Source organism: Catharus ustulatus, chromosome 16, assembly GCF_009819885.2.
Source record: "Catharus ustulatus isolate bCatUst1 chromosome 16, bCatUst1.pri.v2, whole genome shotgun sequence".
Taxonomy (NCBI): Eukaryota; Metazoa; Chordata; class Aves; order Passeriformes; family Turdidae; genus Catharus; species Catharus ustulatus.
The window spans coordinates 7,454,087-7,475,580 of NC_046236.1; the positions used below are offsets into that span (position 1 = coordinate 7,454,087).

General features: G+C 36.5%; 1 protein-coding gene across 2 annotated transcripts in view; it reads right to left on the reverse strand.

Moving 5' to 3' along the window:
- The window catches only part of SNX29 (sorting nexin 29), a 105,931-nt gene that overhangs the window by 77,787 nt on the left and 6,650 nt on the right, over nucleotides 1-21,494 (reverse strand). For both annotated transcript variants that reach the window (XM_033073714.2, XM_033073715.1), the window contains exons 4-13: nucleotides 21,062-21,186; nucleotides 19,781-19,961; nucleotides 17,947-18,017; nucleotides 16,865-17,113; nucleotides 14,515-14,884; nucleotides 13,669-13,787; nucleotides 10,518-10,599; nucleotides 9,957-10,039; nucleotides 2,848-2,911; nucleotides 1,482-1,610 (exon numbers count right to left, since the gene is read on the reverse strand). In XM_033073714.2, coding sequence (XP_032929605.1) covers nucleotides 1,482-1,610; nucleotides 2,848-2,911; nucleotides 9,957-10,039; nucleotides 10,518-10,599; nucleotides 13,669-13,787; nucleotides 14,515-14,884; nucleotides 16,865-17,113; nucleotides 17,947-18,017; nucleotides 19,781-19,961; nucleotides 21,062-21,186 — 1,473 coding nt within the window. The remainder of the gene's footprint in view (nucleotides 1-1,481; nucleotides 1,611-2,847; nucleotides 2,912-9,956; nucleotides 10,040-10,517; nucleotides 10,600-13,668; nucleotides 13,788-14,514; nucleotides 14,885-16,864; nucleotides 17,114-17,946; nucleotides 18,018-19,780; nucleotides 19,962-21,061; nucleotides 21,187-21,494) is intronic.

Consider the following 21,494-nt stretch of genomic DNA (forward strand, 5'->3'; position numbering starts at 1 on the left):
AAAAGCAATCAACACAACACACCCATATAGCAACAAGAGGAATTACAGACACTTGTTTAAAAACACCTCGTTAGTCTAAGTGAGCATCTCTTCAGGTCTGATTATAAAAGCTCCTTTTCTATCCTCTAAAAGAGGTATGTGCATGACAAATATCTGATTCACCCATATGTCACTGCAAATTCTAAAATTGTGGGGGAAGTGAGTCAAAGAAATATGAATATACAACTCCTATAACCTGAAACATGAATATTAAATGATGAAGTATTTGCATTGTCTCTATTGCCTTACAGCACATGAATGTCAAACCCACTTATTCATATCTCTCTCTCCTTCAAAGCAAGTAGTTTGGTTTGATGTGTCATCAAAAGCAGAATTAGTAGTGTCCTGAATACCTTTATTTTTAAGAAAGCTTTATATTTATCATTTTCAAATGGGCAATAAAAAGCTTAAAGGAATCTCAGCTGTGGTACTTTGTGACTGACACTAAACAGTCTGCCTGTGCATGCAGAAAACAAACACTTCTCTCTGAGTAAGGCAGATTATTTAACTCTTGGATTGTTTGTTGTTTACTATACACATGAATCACCCCCAAGATCTTACACACCATGATTACTCTAGAGCTTATTTTGAATTTTAAGAAAAAAAATCATACTATTACAGTAGCATTTACCTTCAAAAGTCTTTCTTAAGCTGAATCCCATTTAGACAAGGAGAGGGTTAAAATCCTCTTAAATTCACTCAAGCACAAAGTCAAGCTGGAGGCAACTCAATACTGGGGCCAATGCGGATTAACACCTTAACATTACCTGGATGCTGTGCCAGAGCACACCCTCAGCAAGGTCACAGACAACACAAAACTGAGGAGCAGAGACACTGTGGGGCTGTGCTGCCATCCAGGGAGACAAGGACAGGCTGGAGAATTGGATTCAGAAAATGTCTGTGAAGTTCAACAAGGGTAAATGTAGAGTCCTGCATTTGGGGACCAATAGCTTGGGACACCCAGGGAAGGCTGGAGGGCTGGAAAACAGCTCTGTGGGGAGGATCAGGGAGCCCTGGGGCACAGGCAGGTGAGCACAAGCCTTCAACACCCGCTCCATGGCAAAGGAAGCCAAGATCAGCCTGGACCCCGCCAGGAACAGCACTGCCAAGGAGTCACAGCCAACAGTGCTGCCCTAAGGGGCTGGGGAGTCTCCATTCTCCATCTGTGCAGATATTCAAAACCTGACTGGAAATGGTCCTGAGAAACCTGTTCCAGCTGACCTTCCTGGAGCTGTGGGAAAAACAGCTGCACTGCTTCAGAACTTGGTACTCACTTGTTGATAATGTTTAGCAACAGCTACTGCTTATGATAGGATTTTTAGTCCTAAATCACTTCTGTTCTGCAAACTTAGCCACTTGAAAATTATTTCTCTTGCATACAGATTCTGTTATTCCCTCGTGCCCCTGCAGTTCCTTTTTGAGACATTTTCAGCACTTCTTACCGTGCCAAGGCCTGGACTTTAGTGGCATGTCGCTCCTCCTGCTCTGCCACCTTCCTCCTGCAGTTCTCCATCTCCTGCCTCAGTGCTGCAGAATGTTCCATCTCTGCATCGAGCAGATTTCGCAGGGATCTGCAAGAAGGCAACAGCCTCTCTTCAGAACACTGCACACACTACCTGGTAATTAGAGTATACTCTAAAAATCACAGAGGAGGTTGCTTGAATGATACCACTGATGGCATCCTAAAATTTCATTATTCAATTTAATAAATTTACCTGATTTGATTATAAAAAGATATGAAAAGCTACGAGGAAAAATCAGTTGCAAATGCTTCCCAATAATTTGTATTACTATCTTGTCAACAAGGCCAAAGCACAACCTACCATGGGATCTACTGTACCAGCATGCAGAAATAATTTGTTTTTTAAAAAAGCTTGTAAGCTGTTTTAAGTACTTCAGTGCAAGTCCAAAGATCTTGGGAATAATCTATAAGCAATATATTTACAGCAAGAGAGGCAGGGCTCTTGTCTCTGCTAAGTGCAGTGCCACAGACCTCTGTGTAAAAACCCTTGATGAGATAGCAAAGGTCAGCATGATGCATAATGGTAAAACCCAAAGCATCCTGCTCCTTCTGCCAAAAAAGCACACAGAGCTGAATGAGGCAATTGCAATTATGGGAGTGGGAAGAATAGGAGGAAGGAAAATAGGATTTGTTGGTAGGCTCAGCATTAAAAAACCCAAAATACCTATAGGAAGATATGAATTACCAAAATAGCTCTACTAAAGCATTGAATACATTTGGATTTTCATTCATTTAACTATGTGTTTCAATGAGCTAAATAAATACAAACTATGTTTGATGGCATTTTAAATAAGCAACTCATCATTTCTACATTCACATCATCATTTTTCCCCAAGTGAATATAAACAAAGTCAGAAATGAAAGTCACTTTCAGCATTACATTGTCATCCATCCTACATCACTTCTTCATCAGAAGGGAAAAACCAGAAATTTTCTGAATATTGGCATTAGGAGAAACTTCTGCTCATTTGGAAAGCTATCTTAAGACAGCTTCAGAATCTTCTGGTTATAAAATTTGGTTTTGAAAAAAATTCAACTGCAAAGCTCCCAAGGTACAAAGAGTTACCTGATTCAAAATAAAAGCAAAAAGTTGCCCTCAAAACACTGTTCTTCAGTATCAACATCTAAATAGTGAATTATTAAGTTAACCTTTCACAGAAAAAATAACATATACATCAAAAAGGTTACATAAATATTATGTATAGCTTTACAGAAAGGACAGCTTGTATTAGAAAACAGATTTTTTTTTTAATTATAGACCTTCTTGACTAAAAAAAGCAAACTACCTATTCTGCTCTTCCAGTTCATCCTTTCTATTCATCATGGCCACGATAGCTTGACGAAGTTCATCTGAGAAGAAGGAACAAAAAGGATTAATGTCTTTCTTGCTCTTTCAGCTTTAGAAGTCAGGTACACAGGCAGCACACTTAAGATGATGCCAACACCATTTGCTATTCAGCAAAGCACATAAAAATGCTCTTAATCTCATCACTAATTTGAGCAATCTTTCAAAAGCGCTGTTATTTAACACCGCATCAGAAGTATTGATCAAATCAAATTAGTCTGCATCTGGCTTTAATACAAATGTTTACAAGTGTGCCTGTGCTTGCAGCTGTTTTGTTTTCACAGATGTAGGGCAGAATGCACCTTTTCACCACATGCCTATTAATGAGATACACTTTTACTTGTTCAGCCTCTCCAAATTGCTTCTTCTCCTGGCTACAAATCCTGCCACAAAGAAATAACTGCTACGGAGAGATGGGAGTAGAAATAATGGCATTGCTTCTCAAGTTCAGCCCTAAAGATGATGAATTTCTGAACCTTGTCATTTCCTACAAAATCCTTTCTATTTTTTACAAATACCTTAAAATATTTTGTGTCATTAAATCAAGAATAAAAACTAAAAAAGACCAAAAAAACCCACAAAACAACCCTGACAGAATTTTAGAATTTTTAAAGATTTCCTTTGGGTTAGGTTTAACATGATACCAGAACAGTCAAACACCATACAGAAAAGTCTCAGTTCAAACAATTCATTAACAATTTCATATATGTTAACCTATAATTTTATGAGTGCTACAAGGACACAGCTATATTAAACCATCCCTCCCAACATTTAAGTGAAACGTTAATACATAATAAATCAGCCAACTCTGTTCTGCAAGTATTCAATGCAGATGCCAGTAAATTTTGTGTGCTTTTACTGAAAACACACTAATAGAACTGGTATTACTTGATTTCTTCAAGCAAGCAAAGCCATTGGACAACTTTTTTCCCCTTTACATTTATTTCACAGAATTACTTGTGTATTTCTTAATATTTTCTACAGTTACAGAATTTTTTGCCCATTTAACAACAATTTGAATTGTCCTGTGGGCCATATGGAGTCTGACAAACTCTAGTAGCAGGTAAAATAGAAAAGACTTTATTGTGTCAACCAAATGTATCAGTCAGTGCTGCAGACATCATGATTCCAGTCTGGTCTTGGTAATCTGCAGATAAATCCCACCCTTGCAGGACTGCAGGGTTCAGCAGAGTTCTCATATCATTTGAAATCAGTCAACCCAAATTTCTTCATGCTAGAATTTTTCACAAAACATTCCTGTGTCTCTGGTCAGGGAGAAAGTAGATGATAATTTTTCTGCCCATTCCATAATACCCACATTACACCTTAAGAGCTAAATGACATTAGCAAGAAACATTTCAGTAAGTCATTAGAGGGAGTTTGCACTTCATTAATTCAGCATAGAAAGAATAATTACAGTACTGTACACTAACTTAGCATATTTTATGCAACCCTTAAAAAAAAAATCCAAATCTTGTAGAAAAACCAGAAGTGAAATAATGAAATTTCTGGGTATTAAATACTAGCACAAGGGACCACAATCCATCAGCCTATCTGTGGAATAAACAACTGCTTTATGGATGAGGAAAACTGAATAATCCAAGAAGTGTTAAAGCATCACACAAATAAACAACACAAGCAAAAGGATCCACAGTAATCTTTCTGTACAGTAACACTCCATAACAAAATAAAGATCTTGAAATATAGTGTTGACTTCAGAATCCTCCTCAAGGACACATCAAGTCAATGGCATGTTAAATATTTTAAGTATGCCATTAAAATATGATAGTGCACCATCAACAAGTAGTTGCTATTATGTCTCTAACTCTGAATAAATTAAAGCTGTTGCTGCTCAGACATGGCTCTGCATTTACATGGGGTGCTCACTGCAGCAATTGCCTGTGTGTGTACTCAGTGTTTTAATGTGCACTGTTTTATTAACATTTATACAGCTAAGCTATTATAAATTGTCTTCATTATTTCCATTTTACCAGTCTATTCAAATTGTAACCTTAACCTGCATAATAACTTAATCTTCTTTTCCTTATTCCATCCAGAATCTTCTGCATGAGTTGAGACCTGAAATTCCATCTTTTCTTGCTCCCCTCTCACATACACACACACAAGCAAAGCACAAAAGCAAGATTCTGCTAAAGACCATGGTTTGCACAAAAGAGGAAGAAAAAAGCCTCTTGAAATAGAATACTTTAAATCACTTATTTATTTCCATTTGCCTCATTTTTCTGACAGTCATGGAACTGACAATACTATAGAGACACAATAAAGCAGAAACTCCAAATTTCATTACCACATATAAGGCAAAAATCAATGCTTAATTTAGGACCACAAATGCAAACACATTTCATATTCAGTATTTCTTGCAAATTTAGCTCAATTACAGGTACCAGTGGAAGTGTGAAATCATCAACACAAACCACCAGTCTGGGCTAAGAGACCAGAATTCCAAGAAGGCTGGTCCAGCCCAGGACCAAGATTGCGCCATGGCTATAACTCTGCTGTTTCTTCTTGAAGTGAAGAGTATGAAGGAGTCATATTCTCTATAAATTACCCAAAACAAACACAAGAACTATACAGTTTATCATCAACACTTCTTTAACCTCTCTATCCATAGTAAATACAAAAGAGTAAAACATTATTAATGTTACTAAATGAGTAAAAATTTACCAAGAAAAAAAAATCAGGAACCTTAATTTCATGATCTTTTGAAGCAAGGAACTGAGTAGAACTAAAAGAAAATCATCCTATTTAATTCAGGTATAATAGCTAAAACTTTCAAAAATTTTGCAATTTCTTACTTTCACTTACGCTTCCTGAAAAATTTCAGCAGCATGTCAGAGCAGTCAGCAAAAGAAATCCAGTATCATACACTGCAGCAGGCTCCCTTCAAAGATGCCACAACATCCCCAATTCATGAGCTTTTGTCTGTCTGTTACACTTGCCTCCAAGATGAGTGTATGATCATAACCTAAAATTTTCCAGCAGACTTACAGCTCATACATTGTGTGGGTTAGAAAAGGGAATAATTTTTTTTAAATGTCAGGGTTGTGGCAGCAACCATAAATTTTGCATTTTCTGACTTCTGGACTGTGCAACCTCAATCTTTCTCCCCCCACCTTCTTTTTAATTTTTTTTCTTTTCTTTACTTTTTTTAATAAAACAGTGGGAGGATGGCCAAGTATTCCTATTTCAGAAAAGTGTTTGATGTTAGACTTTATGTCCTACTTCTGAGCTGTTTTATGCTTGATGATATTTATGTTCTGTAAAGTAATATTAATGAAAGGCAATACTGTTATTAAGGACCAACATTCAACACCAACATATCTGAGTTCCATAAAGACAGAGGTAAGAAGATAACTAGTGAAGTTTTTCCTAAGAAATAGTTTTGCAACAACTTCTTGAAAAAAGAATTTCCATGCACAACCAGTAATTCCAAACTATTCCTTACTAACAAAGAAGAAGACAATAAAAAAAATCAAGGAATATACTAATTATCTTTTTCATATTAAACCTCACTTTTCCAAACATGAACAATATTATTTTATTGCTGAAATTAATCTGTGGTGCCTAATTACTCATTAAGTAAATATTTGCTCTAAAACATTTTTTAATTCCATTCCACTTCATGCAAAATCTAGCTTCTAGAAAGCCTTCATAAGGTCACAGAGTATGAAATATATAATGCTTTGAGAAACACCTGCCAGTCTCCAGCAACCTCCAGAAAAGCCATAAGTTTCACAACTCTTCTGCTATTTAGCCAAAGATTGGAGAAGCATGATTTGCAATCACCTGTTGTGAAGAATGAGCTGTAAGTGAAATCATCCCTCAGAGTACACAAGGTCATGCAGCCTCCTCTGCAATCCTGCAGATAGAATATCAGGGTGGGCCGGGAGCAGTTTACAGGAATTTTCATTTTTTTTATTTTCACGAGTGAAAATTTACACAGATATTTTCAGAGACAAATAAGACTTCCAGCAGACTAGTTACATCTTAAATCAGAAGTCTGACCTTTAACGACATAAAGCGCTTGATGCTCCCTAAGCTGCCTACATGAACACTCCCTTTTAAGGCTTAATTTAGTGCTCAAAAATCTTGTAAATATTAACCTGTCATGCCACTATTCACAGGGCAAATTTTAGTAGGAAACAAATTGTATTGGCCTTCTACTGTATAAAAGAGTCCTGGTGAAAACCAAGTCTGTAAAGTAAACTGCAGCTTTCCTCTCCCTGATGAAATACAAACACCATCCCTTCACAGCTGTGCTTTCAAAAGACAACAAAAATTTAGTACCTGCCAGTGACCTGTGGGTTACAGAACAGGTCAGCAGCTATTTAGAGGACATACAAAGTACAAAAACATACACCTTATTCACTTACACAACCAGGATAAAAATGTAACATGGAGGTTTGATTATTCAGTAAAGCTCTACACAGACCATGAAGAGCTTGGGGATTTCTCAAGAGTATATGAAAAAATATGGAATGATGTACAGTGTTACAACCTTTCCTAACCTTTGTGGTTAAGCCCAATTTTAAAAACTAAAGAAAATGATAGGGAAAAAACTAAATTACCGATTATTTCCTAAAAATAGTACTATAATAAAAGAACCTCATAAAGAAGAGCACAAATAGCATCCTTCTAAAATTCAAGTTTTTGAATTATTTTTTTTTTCTACTGCAAAAACAAAATGGAGAGACTTGTGCTGGTAGGACAGATTGTTCTGGTGAAAAACAATGCTGAAAATACAATCTTCCAACAGCAACTCTTGAAATAGTGTTGTTTGTGATTCAAATACAATAAGATAAAGACAACTTTTTTAAAAATTGACAATTATATAGTAGCGTAAACGCATAAATAGAAAACTTCTAATCAGTTTAACTTTTTACAAACTTAGTTATGACCAAGTAATCTGCAAAGCAGGACCAGTTTTCAAGTTATGCCTGCCATAAACAGCAAAGCTCTGTGGATTTCCCTTGAGTGGTATTAGTATTCTTTGAGATGTATATACTGCCAAGTTAACCTATACCTTACAAATGCATGGGACATAATTCAGGAAAATCATTTTAAAAATGGCAGAAATGTTAAATCACAGCTTCTTGTAACATAACCTTCTAGCCTGCATATCAAAAGGAGTAAGAAAAGTTCTGTACTATACTAATAGGTTTGGAACAAAAGCAGGAAAAAATATTTAAAAAGAAAAAAAACACCATTTCATGCTTTGTCTTCAGAAGTAAGAAACAAAAAAACCCAATCACTGGAGACCTCACAGCTTTTCTCACTGCACTACTGCATTCCATTTTTCTTGCCTGATGTGTTACAATCAGTTGCTATGCAACCAAGCTATAAGCCTCAGCCTTTAATAATTCTTCTGCTAATTGCAATAGAGAGAAAGAGCTTCAGTGTCTGACTTGTCACAGCACTGAATTCCTCCTGTAGAGAACCTACGACCAATAACAACAAACTTGGAAAAAGCATTTTTATGCAGCATACCCAGGATCATCTATTATAAAGGTATTACATAATTCTATAAATGTACAGTCAGCTGAATTTTAATTATAATTATGATTATTTAGTAGGTGCTCTACTGGCTTTATAGATGGGTTTGCCATGCTTCCCACCCTTCCTTTCACCAAAGCCTTCTCTGAACTGGGAAATTAATGACAGTGTGCATGCTTCTGTTGATCCTGTGTCTACAATTCATTTACAAATTTCTAAGCATTGGGAATTGAAAATCTCCAGATTTTCTTTCTATTTTACAGCTGTGTTACCTACACTGGGAAATAACTGAGCAACCAAAGGAGACCAACTGCGGCCCCTGCTGGTACCTGACTCCCCTACAAACAGCAGAATCAACAGAGTGCAGGAGCACCAGCAAACTGCCCTGTGCAATCTCTGAGAAATAAATAACAAAAGGACGTTGTAGGAATAACATTAGCAGAAAATATCTAGTGACCAAAGTATCACTGTAGCTAATAACAGCAAGTCCATTCCACAGTTCAGTTATGGCTCCAAGAAGTCTCAAATTAGTTGGGCACTTCATGACAAACTTTGCAAGAAAGGATTTTTCAGCTCTGTGAAGCTCAGTCAGCAGACCAGTGCCAGAGCCTGAAACACTGCCCAGTGAAAATGCTTGTTTTATCTCCTTTAACACAGGTCAATACAGCATTTGAATATAACTTTAGAAAATGAGATGAGAATATCTTAAGATTTCATTCATTTTGATGATTGCATTAATCAATTGCAGAAAAGACTCTTGGATGCATCACTTCTGACTTCCCAAATGTCATAATTTAAAACTCGTACATATTGAAGTTTATAAGAAGAAACAAACACACCCAAGAGCTTTAGGAACAAAGCCAGTTCAGTTACAGAACATTCTGTACAGTGAGGAATATAAACACATACTGGCTTACAAACTTAGATACTCAGTTTAAGAACTAAGTCTTTGTTCTAAAACTGCATGCAAAGAAAAAACATCAAATATGTGATAAACAAACTGCCTAACTGCCTCTGCTTCTATTAAACTATCTCTGCAGCAAAGACTATTTTCTCCTGTCTAGTTCTGCTGTTAATATCACTGAAATATAACTGTCCCCCCCTTAATCTTAACTCAAGTTTTTGTATATGAAAGCCCATATTTATGTTTGGAGCAGATTTTCGTATCAAAACCACAGAATGAGTGGAGTTTGTTTCTGACTCACCATTGATGAAAATAGGCAAAATAAGCAAGACTACATCAGAACCAACCCTCAATGTGTTCAGAACTTGTAGAAATTTAAAGACGTTAATCAAATCATTATTTTTCATCTAACTGCTGAAGCTGCATTTAATGTAAGGATATATCAGCTGCAATGAAGCATAACCTGCCAATACAAACATCATTTTAGGGCACTTACTACTAACATGACCAGCACATCAGAAATTAAGTGTTCTACGTCACTCTAAGCAGATTTTATCAAAACAAAAATAGAAAGAATTACAGGACTTTCAAAGTTATTTTCATCAATCTAGATTCATCAAGGAAGTACTTACTAATTGTCATGGATTCTGGCACAGTGGCTGAAGGCAACATACTACTTAAAGTAGTCACTTGAGCTGGAGGACTGACTTCCACTCTAGTAATAAAAACACAGTGTAATCAATATATGAAACCAAAATCCTGAATTCAAAACTTAAGAAAAAAGCATTCCAGAAACTAGAATTGTTACCCTATTCACCCATATTTAATCAAAATACGCTGAACAATCCTTTAATGTATTTCCCAGGAGTCTGATTTAAGCAGACACACAAAATTTCCAAATTAAAAGGCCATGGAGAATATAGTAAAAAAATAACATAAAAACCAACATAAAACCAGAAGGCCAAGACTGTTATTTGACATGACTGACTTCTTCAAGATAATTAGGAAGAGTTCAGCATATGAAACTATGCAAAAAGGCAATTGTAGGTTTTTTGCATTTGTCTTTCTAAACATATGCAGAAGTACCCTGATGAGTAGTTGGCTTTCCAGTACTAAGTGCATTAGGTAACAGTAAGTTGGCAGCTAGAGGGTGAGGGTTTTTTTCTTTTAGAACAAACATATTTGGCACTTACCTGTAAGGAAGATCAGATCTCCTTGGAACCAGTTCTACCGGATGAACAGCATGTTCATGCCCCTCTCCATTCTCCAAGTTATCTAAAGTAGAATGCACAAACATTAGCTTCCCTTGGGTTACATTACTCATGAAATAAAATAAAAACATAAATCCAGAAGTTAGGTAGTTATATTTTTAAACAGAAACACTCAACTTGCTAAAGCTTTTAAACACTTTTAATTCTGTCTCCAAAGTTGACTTCTGCAAATTTACCCCAAATGCCAGCAAGATTGTCAAGACTTAGGAACACAGCCATCATAAAGAAATTAGTATTGCACAACTCCTAAATTATATTTGATCTGTACAGAGTTGCAAAGCTATGGGGAGACTTCTGGAGTTACTTGCGCAAGCCCCCGGCGTTGAAGCACCTCATGCTGCCTCGTGCTCACTACAAATCTGGCTGTGACTTGCAGGAGAAGAATTTGTGGTTAGTCCCCAGTGCATGAAACCTTGCAAAGACACCAGTGCTGTCTGTATTCCCAACAGAGCACCAAGGCTTTTCTCTGGCTCCTTCCGTCTCTGTACCAACCATCAGGAATCAGACAGATGAGACATTGTTTAAAAAGCATGAATAATGTGCATCTGTCCACAGATCCACAGCTGTCGGCAACAAAACATCCACATCACTGAGCCTGTCATTAAGGAAGCTCAGGTGGAAACAAACAAAAATCATGTTTTATTGATGTATTCTGCATCTTACTACGTAGGGGCTAACAAAGTTACTAGAAGACAATCCTAAACAGAACAGATTTAAAAAGCAGAAATTCTAGAAAATAAGTTAATGGGAAATAGACTTATGTCAGAAAGTCTATGGAGGAGAAAATTTATCTGTGAAGCTGTGGAGTTTACTGAAGCACAGTTCCTAAAATACATACTCCATTTTTGTTCCAAGCAACTGCATTTTGATGGAAGCTTTCTCATTTCTAGTTACATGGAGATATGATATGCCCTGACACATCCCTGGAGCACTGCAACAGATTAATACTGAAAACATATTAACATACAACACTACAGATAATGCTATGTCCAATATATATATATGTGTGTATGTGTGTGTTATTTATTGGTATTAAGACCTATAAACCAAAATATTGGGTTAAACTATGTATTTTACAGGAGCTCATTAGGGATGTTTTAACAAAAATATCAGGATAATAATGAGCTTGCCAGTCAGTGGGCTGGACTGCCCTCAAAATAAGCTAATGCTTGTTCCTTCTGACATTCATCCAGTGCAACTCCCAAAGTCAAGCAAACCAGTGCCTAAGGCAGCTTTCAATCTCAGGATCTTGTCAGTGCAGCTGAGAAGAGGGGGCCTGGATCTGTGTGTGTCCCTGTCCCTGGCTGGCTGGCACTTGGGCTGTGCAATGGGCACTCAGTGCAGCCCTCCCTGCCCACTGCATCAGCTCCTCCTGTTCAGAGCTCAGACCAGGAGAGGACACAGGGTCTGGGAGCTTTCCTAGCACTGAGGAACTGACTCCTTTCACCCTGTAGCACTCTCACATGGCAAAGAGGGACAGAAGGAGAACTGAGAATTTCTCTCCTGTGCCCAGAAGGGATCTGAATGGGCTTGTTGATCATCTCCAGTAGGCTGAGCATTGCATTCAAAACAGTTGAGAGATGAAGCAATACAAAACAATGGGCTTTGGTGTCAGTAAGCCCCTGGGACAGTTATGGATAAATGCATACAGATATACACAGATGTCCTCTTCTGTCATCTGCCTCCAGAACCAAGTCTTGGCTTTCACTCCTGATTTTTGATTTTAGATCAAAATCCCCAGCTCATGCTCCTGACACCTACTGTCAACAACTGTGAGTTCCCATTCCACACATCACCCCCCATAAACAGGAATGTATTCTTGTATTCCAGATTTCAACCTGTGGATGTTCTCCAACAGTTTCTGTTTTACATTTAAGTGACCACAGTTCCACAAACTACTCAACGTTTTCTAAACCCATTCTTTCATAAATTGAAAAATATGGCAGGTCTTTTTTTCTTGTTTTTTTTTAACCATTGGCATTTCTTATGAAGTACATATTTTAAAATACAGCAGAGGGCAGTGCAGCATTATTTTATGATTCACATTTTTGTCACTGAACTTACACAACTGAGTTACACTTTTTCACAAGCCTTCAATCAACAATCCATTTAAACTCTTGCAAAAATAAGAAATATTCTACAATTAAAATATTATTTGAATACCACTGAAAAGTTTTTAAAGGTCACTGAAATGACTATACCCAAAGTTCAGCATTTTATGAACAGTTAGAAAAATATCAACAGGGTGAAGGGGAGAGCTGGTGAAATCTTTTTGGGTTTGGTACTAATACAGATACTGTAAAAGCACAAGGTTTTCTTTTCCATTCCTTTGACCATTTTTATTGCTTGTTCAAATGGTCTACATCATTCCTGAAGTGCCCCTCACTGCATACAATACTGCAGCTGAGGCCACAGCAGAGCCAATGGAGCTTATATTTACAAATGACACTTTCATTTATGCACAGCTCTATTAAGTCACTATCAGCTTGCAACCTGCAGAAAACTATTTAAGGATACTGGCACATGAAAAATTAGATGTGAGCTGACATCTGGTGCTCACAGCTCAGACCGCCAGCCTTAGAATAATGATCTCTGAAGATCCCTTCCAACCCAAAGCACTTTACAATTCCATATCCTCTTCTGAGCAAGTATTTCCTAGTCAGTCATACCCTATCCTGTATTTCAACAGTTAACAGCCTCTATTGAACTGCTTCCAGCTGCTCTCCAATCTGTCAAGATTAATTTGAATTCAACTTCTCAAATGCACTCGGAGCTTCTTGCAGCTTAGTGGCATCGAGAATATGGATATGGAAACTTTTTATACAACCATCCTAAACTTCAATAAAATAAAAGACCAAGCTTAATCTCAATGAACTGGTTTATTTTGACATTGATAACTCCCCCTTAACTAAGTAACTACCCAAATGGAGAACTCTGATTCAGAAGTAGAATAAATTTGAACTTTTTATCCCAGTTGTGCAGTATCTCTTGTGTCTGCACAATCTCATTATTTCACACCACTGTCCCAAGCTACAGTAAAGGTTGCTGGAATTCTGTGAATTTAAATGCCCACCTGTTTGGGAGTAAGAGCCAACAGCACTGACAGGAAATAGAACATCTGAGTCATCATTGAGGACCTGCAGAGGACTCCAACTGCATATCTGAGAATTGCATGTGACTATTTCGTGAGGCCTATTTAGAACAAACAAATAAACAAACCAGTCTATTTATACAGCCAGCATTACTGTTCATAATGCTTATATTTCTTTCAGATGCACCACTGCAAGAAAAAACTTTACTTCACTCTGCCTGCCAATTTCTTGGCCAGCCATACATTAATTCATTAAAGACCAAACATTCCAAAGCAGATGAGACAAGCAGGGCTTGCCTTTTTCTCTAAACAAATTTCTGTCAGAAATAAAGAAAGCATATTAGTATCTAAAATTATTCTTTCTCTCTCCATTTTTTCCTGCATTGTTGAACTATCTACACTCTGAGGTAACAAGCTTACTCTGTCTAAAACATACATTTTTATTGTGAAGCCAAAATAGATTTATCATATTAAGAATAAGGAAACATCAAGTAGGCCACAATTATAGCCTGGCTGTATTATGCCACAGTTTTTAACAACTGAGAATTTCAAGGAGAACAAGAAGTCTTAAATCTCAAAATCTGGGATTTCAGTGAAACATAGAAGCAAAATATCATCATTGTAGTGGCCTATATTGTTTAAACAGTAAAAGAAAAAAAAAGAAAAAGAGGAAAAAAAAGGTGGGGGAGGAGGAGTAGGGAGAGAAAAAATTAAAAGAGAGCAAATCTATAGTTCAGTTCAACATCAATTTGCCAGTATCCATAAAGGAAAGAGAGGGGTGCAGGGGAGGGATGGAAAGTTTACCACTATCTCCTGTACCATACTTACTTTTCAGAAGCTTCAGTTCCACTCTCTGTGCTTTTATTTCCTAATGATTTTCCATATAGCTCATCCTCATCTGCATCTTCATCATCAATGCTCTTCACATCCAGTTTCTGGTATTCATACTCTCCATTCATGAATACTGAATTGCTCTTCCACGAATGGTTACTTTCACTCCCATTCAGATTTTTTCCCAGAGTGCTTTCAGATGACGACAATGCAAGAACTGAAGATCTGTCTACACTCTCCTCTGAACTTTCTCCTGTAATCAGAGTCTTTGTGCCATCCCCCAAGTTTTGCTCATCTTCCTCTTCATCAAATGAGATAATATTAGTCACTCTCTTCTTCTTTTTTCGATCTTTCTTGTATTTCAAATCTAGTAGCAATACAAAATTTTGCACAGTTTAGAAAAGAAATAATCTATGAAATGTCTTTTTCTTTAAAGAGCTCCTGTATTAAATTACACTAGTCAAGAAAAAAAAACACTTAGATCTACATGGCATTCATTATCTTTCCATACACAGGAGCTTTTAAATCTTTAATTACCAGCTTTATTTTATGTCTTACATAATTCAGATTTTAGAAGACATTTTGGAGATGCATTTATAATATGATTCAATTGAAACTGGAAAGAAGTTCTACAAACTCATGAAATTAAATTTAAAATAAAAAGTTAGCCTCCTTGCCACTTTCTCCCACAGACTACACCTAGTGTATAATGCAGAGCAGGTCTGCACAACAGAGAAAACATGAAGCACTTTCAGAGGAAAAACTGAAAAGAACAAACTCACAACACAAACAAAATCCACAACCTGCAATCAAATAGTTTTGTCTATATTCTAAAAATTGAACAGTCAGTTTTCAGCTAATTAGTTCTTGGTCTAGAAATACACTGAAATGCTCTCTGATTACACCAGCTGTATTCAGTGACAGCACTTACTTTACACTATTACCTGTTCTCACTGAATGTGATATGCACATGAAGCTAAATGCAAAGCTGAAGCACTCCAAGAAATATCAGAAATTTACTCACCAAGACACCTCACACTGGGACCAAGCTGCTTTATTTAATTCAAGTCCAGCTGTTACATGCCCACAAAACACACTAACATACTTTTTAAAGGATGTTAAAACCCATTCTGGTTGCAAATAGAATTCCAATAAAGAATACAGACTTTAATGAAAACATCTGACTTGCTCTAGTGTTCCACATATAATTGCATTTGAACAAACTCAATTTTTTTAAAGTGACATTTCATTAGAAGTTGTACCTTTCATGTTCTGTATACACACGAGCTGTACACATCAGGTACATCATGTCATATGCACCATATGGTCAATTATTTTCTTGTTCCAACTTGCAAGGCTATTCTATACTAACAAAGTTATCCCAAGTCAAGTATCACCTACATTTCTAATGTCACTTAAGTGCTATACAACAAAAGCTTTACCACAAGTTTGTTCTGAAAACTGTGTTTTAAGAAAAAATCTATTTTAAATGCAAATAAAAAACAGATTTTATCTCAACTTCTATTCCTACCAGATTCCCATGTGGGGTTTGTGCTTTTTTCTCAAACCAAAACAATTTATTGCCTAAACTCAAACCTTGTTTCTTAATTGAAAAGCACATAAATCTTCCTGCACTTTTGTACTTTTACAAAGCAAAACAATAAGAATAATTATTTCCTTCCAGAAACAAAGATGATAAAATATTACTTTGTTCATCTTGGAACAAAAAATATATAATGAAAATCACATTTTGCTTGACTGATTTCAAATAATAAGAGATTAAGACTTTGGTTCTTTGTTAGCAACTAACATCACATAAGCTGATTGCAACACTGGGAACTCTAAAGGTGAAGAGTATATGAGTAAATTTTCATTTTGGCAATTATCTGCTTTGCATAGGAATTCAGACTGTAAACAGTCACTACTTGAAGCAGATTACAAGCTAAGATTTGTATCTGATATATAACAAAAGATATACATCACTGTATGTCCAACTGGCAAGGTGCCAAAAGACAACACTAAAAATGAAAAATCCTTACATCACAAACTTCAAAGCATAATTTTAGGAACAAGAAATTGAAATTCAGGTCACAAGCAAAGCACTACCAATAAAACAGTTTAGCCTCCCTCTCACAGTGATACAAGAAGGCTGAAATACACAGTTACCAACCAGTATTCACACCCAGTATTTCCAATTTCATGCTTTTTAATCACACACAACTGGTTTGTATGCACACTGCACTTAAGACTTCTGCTCTACAATAGAGCATTACAACTAAAAAGTTATTTAAACACTTTTGAATATTTTCTAAGTTTCTGAATGGCACTAACACTCATAAAAGCTTACCTGCATTTACATTTCTGGACAGAACAGGCAGTGGGTCAGAGTCCTGGTCAGGTTTTATGAGAATGGAGACGGCAGACGAGGCAGTGATCTCCCGGAGGAGGCTGCTGACACCCTGAGTGGACTCTTTCAATAAGGAAGTTACATTTTGTGTGGATTCCTTTAGCAAATCTGACACAGTGGGTGTGCATTTGCTCTGCCCATTTAAATCCTTATTATCAATGTTGATAGCAAAAAGAATGGAGTTCAGACCTTCAGATAAAAGAAAGGGAAAAAAGAGACCAGAAATGCACCATATACTTCACATGGAAGTTATGAACACAGAAGCTATGACATAGAAAACATTTTTCCCAAAAATTTCCCACAGTTCCCAATGCATGAATTCTTATTCTTTCACGTAGCATTCAATCCTTTCTAGATTATATTCAAGCTGATGCAATCAGTTCTGAATTCTTCTTGATGGCTGTTCATTAAATAATAAAGTACTGTAAACTCATTTATTTATAATCTTTTACTTAAACCCATTTCACTGCAACTTTAGTATTTGTTGGTTTCTATATTCTATTAGCAAAAACGCCCATGAACCTTGTCTTGCAGAATGAAGCATAAGACAATGTATTTGAGAAAAGGGGTATAAAAGGTAATAAAACATCATTTCTGTGACTGAATTCTAGAAAAGTAAATTATTTGTTATCATTCCTTACTCTTATTCTCCTTACCTGTATTTACCTGTAATTTGGACCTTACTATAAAATTTCATCATTACTCTTTTCTAGTCAGGAATAACCCATTTTGCTTCCTCTAAATTGCACTGGTTTTAAGTTAGCCTTGACTGTTGAAGAGCTAAAAAATTTATGTGCAAGATTTTTAAGTTGTAGGAAGACCAGATCCAGGATTTTAACAATCCATCATTTCATAGCATAAATTGGCATAATACCTTGACTGTTCACCCTGGTTGTGCCTCTGACACACATTCTCCACATAAACAGAGTGTATTAGAGAAGCTCCTCGCAACCAGAAACACATGTAACATCCCAAAATGCAGTAGTTTTCCAAGAGCAGTTATAGTGAAGAGAAAGTTTTACCAGCTGCCATTGTCGGGATCATACTGGAACGTTCTTCATCCATCATAAAGGACCAGTCTTCATAGAAGACACTGTAATTTAAGAGGGGGAAAAAAAGGACATGCAATCCTATAGTAACATATACTTTACTTCTGAAAGACAAGAAAACTCTGAGGAATAAGCAGGAGCACCCCAAGGATTAAATTTTATGGCACAATAACTCCCTGGAGTTCTGAAATTGATAACTGTTCAGATGGTTCTAAAAAGACACACTAAAGAGTATTTTTTTCTTTAGTTTTAGCTCTGCACTTTTTCAGGGGGAAAAAAAGCAAAAAAGCCACTCAGGGCCTGGGGGGTTCACACTGCATGAGCAGTCACAGCATCTCTCTATCTACTGCTACATGTTTTGTGTAAGCTTAGAACACATGAACACAAACTAAAGTGTTCCCCTTATCTTGAGCAACCTGCTCTGATGGAAAGGGTCCCTGCCCATGGCAGAAGGGTTGGACTACACAAACTCTAGGGGTCCTTTTTAACTCAAATTCTAAATATTCTGTGATTCTGTGACCTGTTTCAATATTCAAACCCACACCAATTACTCTAAATAGTTACTTCAAATTAGAATTTAGATGTAAAAAACCCCACATTTTTTCACTGTGAACACATAAATTTAGTTGTTCTAAGTCTGGTTCTTTCTAGTAGCAGAATGTGATATTTTTACTATCAGCATTCAATTCATTAAACAACAAAACAGATAGCAAGATAACCCTCAATCTACATTTTAAACAATTCTGACAGATTCATTTAAAAGTCTCCAAAACATATAATTGGGAATGTAAACTGACTCTATAAATCCCTTTGGAATTCAGGTAACATTTAAGTCTTAAAAACTCTGAAATAAACCTTTTAGAAATAGCATTACAATGCAGTGTGTTGATAATCATGACACTATGCAACAATTGCCACATGAGAATAATTAGCAACATAGCAATCCAAGTCACTAATCTCCTCACGGTTTCCAGACTTTTCTCTTTATTTCATTTGTCTTTATTTGATTTCTTCAAAATCTGTTTTGCAAGAAAGCTAAAGATGACTATAACAAACTAGAAATGAAAAGGTGGTACTAATGAACTCAGTTTGGACAATAATCTTACCCACTAGATCCATTAATCAATGCAAATGAATAAAATGCTTTCTGCTGCATCCACTGGACTTGATCAAGTGCTTTGAGCAAGCTCAACAATTATTGATAAAAAAAGGAAAACATCTCAAGTTTTCATAAAGAAAAGGAGTCGAAGATATGAGAAAAAGGCAGGATTCAGTTTATGAACTTAAGTGCATTTTGCACTTCCAAAGTACTTTAGGATTTCACCAGGTGTAGTAAGTTATTCTCAGTAATTGTAACAAAACGTTCACAAACTGCTACCAACTTCCCAGTGATGTGCAGCAGCAGCAGCTCCCCACTGCTGCACTGCTGGAGCTTTGCAATTACAGGATGAGCATCTCCAAAAGGCAACAGGCAATTACCACTGATGAATTGTCACACACAACTGCAATTGTGTACTATTTTAGTGGAATGATAGAGACACCTTAAAGCATGGTGTCCAGGTTACAGTGAAGAAAATTGCTGAAAGAACAGGGAATGGATTTAGGGAAGAGATCACATGTTGATACAGGCACAAGCCACTATCTTAATGGCTGACAATTTTTTTTCTTTAATTAAGTGACTTGACAGGCATAGCAATTAATACAGGGTACTACTAGAGCTGTGGCTAGTGATTGGCTGCCTGGGGTTTCAGACACTGCTTCATTTGCCAATACACTTCCTGAATTACAAAGGTATCAGACACAGTACCTGAGGCGATTCTTATCTGCCAGCAGCATATGAACGTATCTTTCCAGGGAATGTTCATTCAGAGCACAGCGCAGCCAGGCCCGGCCCCTGCCGATGTCTGTGGTGATGGCCCTCAGAGAGTAGAAGCGCTGCAGCTCGTGTCTGTTCAGCACTTCTTTCACATAATACCAGAACACTGGCTCTGGAATTTAATCATTAATAATAATGACAACCATCCCACCAAGAAAGCCACTAAGCTCATAACCGACTACATTTACATGTAAATTTGTACAATAAACAGGTAACAATATAACTTTGAACCAAGGTGAACCATTTACCTTCTTCATGCAGCCCACCAGTTAAACAGGTTATTTATTCCTACAGAACTCAGGCTATTTAACCACTTAAGGGTTTTTCACTTCACTGAAAAAGCCACACAAATTAAAGGATTCCATCTGACACTTTTACATTGAATTCACATTTAAAAGCACATTTAAGCTAGTATTTTATCCACAGGCTCATATGTTCAACTGGAAACATACAATGGAAGGGAAAAGATTTCTTTAGAACTCTCTGTTACTGCTGATGTGAAATGTTGGAAAGTAGGTCCAAAGGAACAGGTAACTCCAGAATTTGCAGACATACAAACGACAAATTCCTATTACTTCAGAAAATAGAAGTGTTGCATTTAAACAGCAACAATATCTCCACTAAAACACTTCTCCACTAAACCTGCTTTTCCCAAAAAATGAAAAGCTGATCATTATCTTCATATAGTTCTGATTAAAAAAAGGACAAACATCATGGTGAAGAGAAAAATAAAGGAATCTTTTCTTTAAATGTGGAAAAAGTAATAAAAACTAACCCAACCAATACAAGCAATATAATTTTTCTTTCTAAAATTGCATCAATAATTAGAAGTTAAACATATCTGACTTATACAGAAGACAGCATTTAAAGAACTGAGTAAGACAAGGTCAAGAATGAAAATGTTTTAAAAACTTAACCACACATTTACACAACCTTGATCCCTACCAGAATTCAAAATAAATTTGCCACTCTACACGATGCAACAGTAGGAAGTGTAGATTTCCTAACAGCAATATTTCTAAAGAAACTTGGAATGCAAGTTAAACTAGACTAAGAAGCAACTATCATTTTCACTGCTACTTCTGCAACACACCAAGTATCCTACCAACAATCTGCAGTTTTGTGCAATCCTTAAAATTTCTATTAGAAATTATACCACTTGACTGAACATATGAACTAACTAAAATATGATAGTTACAATTAGCAACTTACCTGTTTCAGTTTTGCTGGAGAAACCTGCTGCTTGTTTGATTGCTGCTGCTGTCAGTGCTAATCCCCGGCTCCTCCTCAGGCCATGCTGGAAAACAGCTTCAAACTGAGCACACAAACAGGTCACTCTGCAACACAATTTTTAATGAACTCATGTAAAAGGAACTATGAAAAAATCATAGTGAAAATCAACTACGTTTCTATGCAGAAACTTTATTCGAGATCGCTGAATAGATAATGTAAAGCAAACCATTATGTTGCAAACAGTGAAAGATCCCTTCTATGCAGTAATCTCATTATTTGCAAGCAGTATAATCTACTTATACCCACAGTCTCATCATAATGATTGAAAGCTGAGGCACAGGTTACATTCAGAAGAACTGGCAATCAATTTGAGAAATCACCCTCACCTACTAGAGGGGTTGTTAATCATGTT